This window comes from Perna viridis, chromosome 12 (assembly GCF_037379345.1).
Source record: "Perna viridis isolate PV_CMFRI_1.1 ecotype Kerala chromosome 12, ASM3737934v1, whole genome shotgun sequence".
NCBI lineage: Eukaryota > Metazoa > Mollusca > Bivalvia > Mytilida > Mytilidae > Perna > Perna viridis.
This window is the reverse complement of record NC_142456.1, coordinates 36124268-36133965: the sequence shown is the minus strand read 5'-3', so window position 1 is coordinate 36133965 and position 9698 is coordinate 36124268. Positions and strand designations below refer to the sequence as shown.

At 30.9% G+C, this 9698-nt stretch overlaps 1 protein-coding gene across 1 annotated transcript; it reads left to right on the top strand.

The window, feature by feature from the left end:
- The first annotated feature begins 50 nt into the window (after positions 1 to 50).
- Positions 51 to 7858, top strand: LOC148602136 (uncharacterized). Its single transcript, XM_088555306.1, has 6 exons — positions 51 to 281; positions 1237 to 1302; positions 1710 to 1795; positions 2470 to 2587; positions 3679 to 3737; positions 4036 to 7858. Exons 1-6 carry the CDS (start codon positions 69 to 71, stop codon positions 4139 to 4141), a joined length of 648 nt encoding a protein of 215 aa, XP_088411432.1. The 5' UTR covers positions 51 to 68; the 3' UTR covers positions 4142 to 7858.
- The last annotated feature ends 1840 nt before the right edge of the window (positions 7859 to 9698 follow it).

Here is a 9698-nt window from a genome sequence, read left to right as displayed (position 1 = left end):
AGATAGTTTACATTCGGAAGTCTCGAAATAGCCGGTCTTTCTCTAGATTATTCGTTGAGTTGTCAAATATGTCTGGACTAGGCCAGGATCTGAAAGATTATCTCTCCAGAAATCAAAAAGACACACAAATTTCCTTGTCAGATGATAATAGTGGATCTAGCTTTGGTTTAGGGAAGTTAAACTTTTTCAACAAGTCAGACAAATCGACACCAAGTGATTCAAATGACGTGGCAAATGGCTGGTTCTCACAAGCACAACAAGATCCTTACCTCCCAAGTCTTGTAGGTTTACCATTTCTTCAACTTGTCATTGAATTTTGCCTATTAATTTTGTGTGACAGGACGAACTATCTGCATTGTAGTAGGTAGTGATATTTAAATAGCCATTTTAAGTTACTTTTTTATAAATATTTTCTAGTTACTTATTTTCTTAAAGTTAAATCCAAAATAATTCCAAATAAAAAAAAAATACTTTGTTATATGCGTCTGGGGCAAAATCTCAATTTCATAATGATGTATATACATGTAGACTGAATTCGATAGACAAATCAATGTACATATCCCAGAATAAATACAAAATAAATAATATTCATGGAAAAAGGTGAACCAACGAATAAAAAAATCTTACATCAGTAACTCATGATGGGGTAGTAATTTTGAATGCAATTTAGGTATCCTATTTTGGAGCTGTTAGATGGTGTTGTGTCTGTTCGCTGTGTGTTCATTTAACCCGAGTTAATTCGACTTTGGAGTCTCTTCCCGCTATATATATATATATATATATATATATATATATATATTCTTACTCATTAAAAAGTTACATAATACTATCTTGACCATGTAGAGGGATGATTTCTTTCTGTTTATAAGTGGAATTCTGCTAATGTTTAAATTTAATGTTATGATTCTTTTTTTTCCCTGTATATTTACTTTGCCAATTTCCACTTTGTTTGTTGACCTCCTAAAGTCATCCCTGCAAAGTGAGAATTAAAGTATAACTTTTTTCTTATTGCTGCTGTTGTTGTGGATCCCAATATACATGTATTTCTTACTCTTACTTAAATTATAGACTTATATATAAGGCAAACAAGATTTAAGGCTAGCAGACCCAGATCACTGACCCAGATTGGTGTTAGTAAACATGTAAAATTTTTGTAATAATAATTATAGATTGTATATACATGTAGTTAATTTGTCTGTTTTATGCTATTAATTTTATCCTTAACTTTCATTTAAGACAAAGAAACAGAGAATCCTTGGATTTGTGATGTGTTTGTTGATGGGAACATTTTGTTTCTCACTGGTAAGAATACATGTACATGTACAGCATGCCCGCTAGTTTTTGCATCTGCTAGTTGATGCGCCACAACCTTTGGTATTTAGGGGTATAGATGGTTTTTTAAAGGTACAAATTACCTGTCATATTCTGACATAAATTTTATTTAATATGTAATCAAACATTATTCTTGAGTCTTGACACATTTTGACAATGAACCTCCCGTTCCATAAGACAGAACTAAGGGAAGACCAGAAATTCAAGAATTAAAATAGAAGTAGAATATTGCTAAGGTATTTGCACAAACAACACTATACAAGAAAAAAGATACTGCAGTACTTCAATGGGTATATTGATGTAGTTAATATTTTTATAATGTTGGAGTTTTTGCAGATCCTTGAACTTGACCTTTAACCTTCTTTTTCTATTTACAGGCTAGCCTATACATTCCATTGCTTTTACTGAAAGCTAGAAAGTTTGCAGTTTTGTATACACTCGGAAGTTTATTTATTATTTCAAGGTAATGATAAAATATACTCATCAGTGCAATAACCATGATAATGAACCTAATTCATTGACTAATTTGGTAATATAACATTGACGACATCTTGATTGCATGAAAAATGTAGAGTTTGTATAGAAGATAAATATAAAAAAACAAAATAATTTTATTGATTTTTATTGATTTTTAAATCCTAACATAGGATTCTCATCCATTCAAAAATTCCGACACACGTGACCAAGAACAAATTACAAAGAAGAAAAAAAAAATGAATATTGGACAAGAGTCTGAGAATACACCATTTGACTTAGTATCAACACAGCTGAGGCAATATAATATACGGTAATATGATATCTTAGCTACTATTCTTTTTTGGAGTGGGGACCAACCAACATTAATGACATCATAGTACCAAGCCAGGTTATACAAAATAACCTGGTTTGCTCAAAGAGAACCAACCAATCAGAAAGCTTGTTTAAGTTGAATTAGATTATAAACAAATAATCAAAACTAAGTTTAAAAAAAATACACATCCTTTTTTTCTTTTTCTGGGAGACAGTTTAGCTTGAGTTACAGTTTTACACAGTTCCAACAGTACCTGATGGTCACATTTTATATCACAGATTATCTCCCTTATAACAGAATATTATAAAGAAAGTATAACATACTATCACATGTTTTTGTAATTTCAGTTTCTCATTATTATGGGGACCAATGAATCATATTAAACATCTGTTCTCAGTTCAGAGACTGCCATTTACAACAGCTTATTTTGGTTCCATGTTAGCAACTTTATATTTTTCATTATGGGTAGGTATGGTATGCAAAAGGGTTTGTGGGTCTTGTTTTAGTTTCATTTTCCTTTCTGGAATTTATTATTGTTAAGAAGGAATCTCCATGTAATTGAATGGTAGACGAGGACTCATTCTCCTGCAACCATGGAGTCATGTGCTAAGACTTACATTTACATACCCTATAGTCAAAGAATCATCAAAACTTTGAAACTACGAACAAAATTCCCTGTTGTGATATTGTGCATATTTGTATCCAAACTTCTGAAAATATTTTCTAAGCTTTTACTATACAGAATTTTTATTTACCATGTAAAATAAATTTTAACAGTTGACTTTCATATTCACGTCTGTTCCAGAACAGTTCTTTAAATATATTAAGGTCAACTTGGGTCAGCAGATGTAAGATCCAGTAACATTTTAATGGTAGCCAAGGGAACAGAAACTTTATTTGATTACTCTATTTGTACAAAGAATTTTTAAATGATACATATAGAAGCATTTCAGATATTTACTCTTACTGCTCTTGCAGCCTTCAAATCTGATACCCTTTCTTTGTATAGTATGAAACCATAAACTAGTTTCCACCAGATTTGATGTACATTGTAAATGGTGAATGTGACAGTCCTCTGTTGTTAAAGTTTAGCTTCCAATAACATTTGGAATAGTTGTCAGTTATGATAACCTTACATATGTATACATGATCAATTCCTTTATAGTCTTCTTGTATGTAGTTCTGTCCGAAAATCTGGCAGAGGGTGATTCAGCATATTTCAAGATAATCATTGAATCAGTTCTTCCTACATTCATTTCCTTAAATATGTTATATATCATGAAATAATTTTTGAATGGTCATAGTGTAAAAATTGTGGCTGGCAGTTTTCTTGTTCTTTTCTGTAGTAGAACCTAACCAAATTTTAAGTGTTAATATCTCCAGTGGGCAACTTTCATTTGCACTTTTATTTTTCAATCCAGTTTCTAGGGGACCTACAGAAGGATTTCCAATTAAAAAATATTTGGGATTAAGAAATGCATGAATCACTAATCATAAGCTTTTGTCTGGTTTTATCTAGAGCTGTACTTAAATAATATGAATTGCTTTCATTACAGTTGCGGAGTACAGTTTTCACAGTTATATTTGCAGTATTACAAATTTCAGCATTAGTGTGGTAAGTTTTGTAACTATGTTGCAAGTGATAACTTGAATCTTCTTATATTTGCATTACAGTGTGATTTTTTATACTCTTTTGTTTTAGGATAAAAGATGCATTTTTGCAAAAAACATCATCTTTTTTAAATTTTTCATTTGAATGTATGGTATACATGTATATGTTGGGTTATCGTTTTATCTTATGATTTAGAAAATTTTTTGTTTCAATAAATGCTTCTAAAATTGAAAACGGACAACTGAGAAAAACTAGACACTATTAAAATTATAGTTGACTTACATATTTTGCATCTTTGTAGGTATATTGTCAGCTACATCCCTGGTGGACAAACAGGACTGAAATTTTTCTCTAAAATATTTTATGCTGCAGCTTCAAAGACAGCTGCGAAGACATTGCCTGTATAGTGTGATCAGCCCCAGAAATATTTTTTATTTTACATGTATGGCTAGTCCGAATTTCCTCTGACCATGCAACTCGGTTTGGGCACCCGACATATCAATATCCAAATAAAAAAGAGGAGGGTTGCAGAGTCAAAGGAAATACGGACTAAAATATGGCTATTTAAAATCAAGTCCTTGGTTCCTAGACATGTTTTTTTCCTGACAGTTTAGACTGACAGCTATTTCTCACTGTACATAAATTTCCTTTTATCAAATGGATAAACCTTAAATTTTGGATTGGTGAGCTTTGGTAGCCAATATGTATAATTCTATACAATCACAGAAGAAATTTCAGTAGCTCTCACCAAATTTAAGGGCCATTACCGAGTGAGTGTTTAAAATGATTTTCTGCTGCTTCGTTTATTTTTATTTTAATTTGTTTTTATTTGTTTTTATTTAATTAATAATAAACTGACCTAGTCATTTATATCCAATATTCTAACCTACAATAGAAAACAATAAGTAAATTAAATCTCTCAATGCTACTGAACAACAGTTCCAAATAAAAAAACAAGCATTATCTTTAAAAGTGAAAGTAAAAAATATTTCTCGCTTTCTTGTTTATATGTCATATTCAATAATGCAATACATAATGACACTCTTTTACCTCTTAAACAATTTAAGTAGCAGTTTTTGTAAGAATCATGCAAATTCTCTAAAATGTGATTCACCCCAAAAAGGCTGATATTGTTATTTTTGTTATTAATTTGCTTTATAGTTCTATTTAATGGAATATTTAATTATTTATTCCAATCTTTCTGCTTTTAGGAGATAATCCATATTGAAATCCAACAGTTTCTATTGTATTTTAGTGTCATTTACATACTTATTTCCCTTAATTTTGATTTTTACAATATAATCTACATAATTTTTATCTCCCAAGAACAAGGGTTAAATGAAAGGCCACATTGATTTCATTTTACTATAACATTTTAAAATATCAAAAATAAAAATGATGTATGCTTTCCAACCATGAGTTACATTTTGCATGATTCTTAGCTGGAGTGCTACTAAAATTATGTAGTATGCTGACTGTCATTGCAACCCCTTTATTTGAGCCTCCGTGACAAAACTGGCGTAATAAGAGAGTCTTTATTTCAGATTTTAATTAGTAAACTGTTTGATCACTGTATTATGTTTCATACTTCAATTAATTATTTAATTTATTCAACAAGTAAACTATTTACAATTATCCAATATAAAGTGAAATTCAAAGACAGTTACTGATTGAAAATATTTTGGGCAAAAATGTCCCCAATGGAGCCTTTAATTTCATGGTTATCACTTTTGTCCATTGAAATGCAAGGTTGTAAACTCGATTGGTTACATTGCCATTGTTAAGCATCATGGGTGTCACATGACACCAAAGCGAAATCAGTATTGACTGTGTCAAAAAAAGGGAATTGTAAAGGAACAAAATTGAAAGAGAGATTTTACTTATAACTGTTTTATTCTAGGACCAAGGACATATTTTTTTGTAGTCATAGTGGGAACAAATAAAATGCAATATTTATTAACATGATGAAAGGTTAGATAAGATACGTGTGGTTTTGTTTTAAGAATTACGTGTTACTATGAAATTTTCAACTCATTTCTACAGTTTTTGTGCTATTCTCTGTAAGAATCAGGCAGTGGGTGAATCATGAAAAAAAAACATGTCTTTCAATGAATCTTATTGAAAATGTTATCTGAAATGCAGAAATGGCATTCATTTATTTTTTAGTGTCAGTAATTAGAGGTATGAATATATGAAATGCATTTCAAGTTCATCATCAAAGGGAGATAAATCACTCCCCTCTGCATCATTCTATTTTAACTTTGAACTCACTTTTCTGCATCCTCTGACATTTGAAAGACAAAAAAATTGTCAATTACACAGTCTCCAATATAATCAATAGATAATATGTGCCCACATTGTCAGATTCATCTGTTCCTAAGCATGATTACTTATTTTTCAATATTGCCAGATTCTTACAAATTCCATCATCTTAATCTCCAAATTGTATTGTAATTACTAATTTTATATTTAATTTTGGGTACCACTTTTAGTGGTTTGTAAAATGTTTTTTGGGTAATTTTTAGGTTGTGAATTTCATAAGAAAGTTTTCAGTGGAAATTTTTAGATTTTTCTCGGAACCTTAATTTTATGATCAACAAAAATGCATGAAACTTTTTCAACTATGGTTATTTCATGGTACTTTTTATTTTTTCATGCAAAAGATATTTATTTTTCCTACAGATGAAGACCTTCAACATTTACTGTCCAGGTGTATAAAAAAACATGTATTTCCATACCAATCCTTATCATTTTCCATTTGTTTAAAAATATGAAGACATTTGGACACTTAACTTCATTTTTACTTGTGTACCAATGTTACTTTACCTAATGAAAGGTGTGTGTGTAAAACACAACCTTTTACATTGGCATCAAGTCAAGGTCATCATATGAGGAGCATTTGATCATGGTTTGCTACATGGTGTTTTTGTCACATTTTCATGAATGTTATTTCATCATTAACGTACATTTATATTTTGTTTTGTTGCTATTTTTTGTCAATGAAATGTTGGTTGTTATTGGGCATATCTTGAACAAGTACAAGAGGTTATTCTGTTCATCCCTTAATTATACAGCTTATGCTTGCTTGTATAAAGAGTAACTTTACTTATTGAATTTCTTATTAAGTGTAAGTTTCTGTAGGAATCAGGCAAAATGGGAAAAATCATCAACATGCATGTCAAAACCCCATCAATTTGACAATATAATTTCACTTAAGGACGTTTTCTCTGTTTGAAGAGACCTTTATTTGATTTCTGCATCACTGGATTTGCTCTAAAAATTTTCAATAGAATGTTAGAAAAATGAGTTTTTTTAACTTAGTTATCTGCCCTTGAAATATTCATTATCAGTGCAATTCAGTTAAATTATAATCCAGCTTAGAAAACTGATATGGAATATCTTGTCTTTTTTCATGATTCTGATAGTACAAATAGTCAAACTAATATTTCAAAATGTTGATTTTTGTCATACCATGTTTCATCACTGCCTGAATCTTTCAGAGACTTGACACTAAAAAATTAAAATAGTTGTATAGGAGACTTCAGTTTTAATTTTGGGCATCTCCATGTTAAAGTTACTGTGCCTAATTGTTATTGTATGAGAGAAAAAAAAGAATATTACCCTATTACAAAGTTATCTCAGTTGTAATTTCGGTGTTCTTATATTTGATATATTACAAAAAATGGAAGGTTATTATAATTTGTTGTCTATTAACCACAAGAGCTGAAATGTAAGATATATTTGTATTTCATATTGCCATTATTTATTGTAGAAACCAAATACTGTGAAAGTACTTTAGTTTTTGGGTAACAATTTTCAGGGTTTGGGGAAGAAATACAAATTTGTTGGTTCTTAATTTGTGTATTTTAGGTTTTCAGAATACTTATCAATGGAAATCTTCATTTCGTTGGGAACCAAATTTCCGTCGCTTGAAACCACGAAAACTGATACCCCCAGAACGAGATCTAGGGTTCTTTCACAGTAGATTTAAGTAGATTTTTTTATGTTTTTAATCAGATGTGTTTATTTATGTGGGCATTTATGTGTCCAAAGATACATTATATTACATTTATCTAACTAATTAATTAAATAATTAGCTGAATGTTGCTAAAATTGACAATATTTCCGATGGATTTCTTTTTGATGAACTTTGCCATGGCCTGGATATCATAAATACCTTGTATAAAGATTCTTCTTCAGTAATAAGTTGTTTAAATTATTTATCCACTCTTGATGGTACAAGTTCAAACTTTCAGACACTACCACTTCAAGCAACATTATTTATGAAATTTATGAAATAAATATATGTGGAAAAAAAACTCATCTTTTTTCAGAAATTCATGTACCCGGTAACAACTTGAATCATTACTTTTGTAAGAAATTTATAATGGGAACCTCAATTTTAGAAAATGAAATTAATGTGAATCTTTCCGAAAAGACAACAATATTCGTTCGGAAAACAGCACCATTCAATAATGCTTCTAGAAATTTTGGTGGAAATAGCATGTCTCAATAAAACTAAACAGTCGAGTTTCATTCCAAGAAATTTGCTTCGGCCAAGAGTGAAGGGAATCACTTGAGCAAAATGCACATAATTTTAAGTAGCTCTTGTCTGTACCGGGCGTAGGATGGATCGGATGAATGCCGCTCTAAATTTGTGGTAATATTATTTTCATGAAATGTTGATTTTTTTAACGATTCTTAACCCCCCCACCCACCCCCCCCCATTTTCTTGCCTAACTCCGTTCTGCGTTATATTCTATTTATGCCCTTACCTGTGATCCAGAATCCGCCCCTAAGTAGTAGTACCTTAGGTGACGGAACGAGAACTTCCTCGGGGATTTCTTGGCATTTATTAAATTTACGACATTGCATTCCAACCTAATGACATACTAGTATTTCATATTTACCCCATTTCAAATCAATTACAAAATGCATGATTTCAACTGATGTTTGTTTCATACTTCCATGAAAGTTTAGAATAGCAGAAACATAAACAAAGAAAACTTCTATCAAAATGGCAATATATGTGGATGGCATTCTTGCACCCATCCAGGCCCCAACCTGAAGACGATCAATGCGCGAGACTGCTTTTGTATGCCGGAAAAGCGGCAATATTCTTAATGTTCGGGGCATTGTGAAAGCTTGTCTGAAGTACATTGCTTAAGTTGTTTCCTGTAGATAGTACCATGAACGCGAGTAGTGAATATTGAAAGAAAAGGCTTAGTTACCGATTGACTATATGGATAAAAGGTGTATAAAATAGGCCATGTTTTTGGATTTTGATGCATTTGAAATTCAATGTTTTTCATCGGTATTCAATTAGACACTAAACTAATTTGTTTTACCAGATTTTCATTGTTTTTTTTTTTCATTTTTGGAAAACATACACAAACAAAACAACGCATGTCATTATGTTTATATATATTTATATTCTGTTCCAGGAGGTTTTAGTAAAACGAGTAAGCCTCTATGAAATCCTGAGAAGGGGATCTGTAAGTAGTTTCTCTGACTTACATTTTTATGTTCCAATGATTTACTTTTTAATCACTACATAGATATAGAGCAATTTCACAACTGCTAGAAAATAATTAAGAGCTACCAAAAAGAATTAGAAAAAAATGTTGTTATATTCCTGAATAGATTTATATTATGACAATAAGTGACTGTTTAAAATGAATCGAATCAATGCTACTTGACACTGCAGATAAAGTGGTCCCAAAATCTATATTGAACTGCTATTACAGCCGTAGTGGGACAATGACGGGTCGCGCATAAGCTTGGAAGAGGAATGCGAAACATTTTGGTATCTAAGGGTTTGTAGTGGTATGGAGCATCATTCTTATTCAAGTTATAAACGAGCTAAACGTAATTTTAGAAATATTCAAACGGCAGGTTATGATCAGTACATGAAACAAACTCTTGATGATATCAATACAACTGCAGAATATGACATAAGACTCT

Coding starts and splice junctions, on each gene's coding strand:
- LOC148602136 (XM_088555306.1), top strand. CDS start 69: ATGTCTGGACTAGGCCAGGATCTGAAAGATTATCTCTCCAGAAATCAA. Junction 1,796..2,469: donor AGTTTATTTATTATTTCAAG/GTAATGATAAAA, acceptor TTGTAATTTCAG/TTTCTCATTATTATGGGGAC. Junction 3,738..4,035: donor CAAATTTCAGCATTAGTGTG/GTAAGTTTTGTA, acceptor GCATCTTTGTAG/GTATATTGTCAGCTACATCC.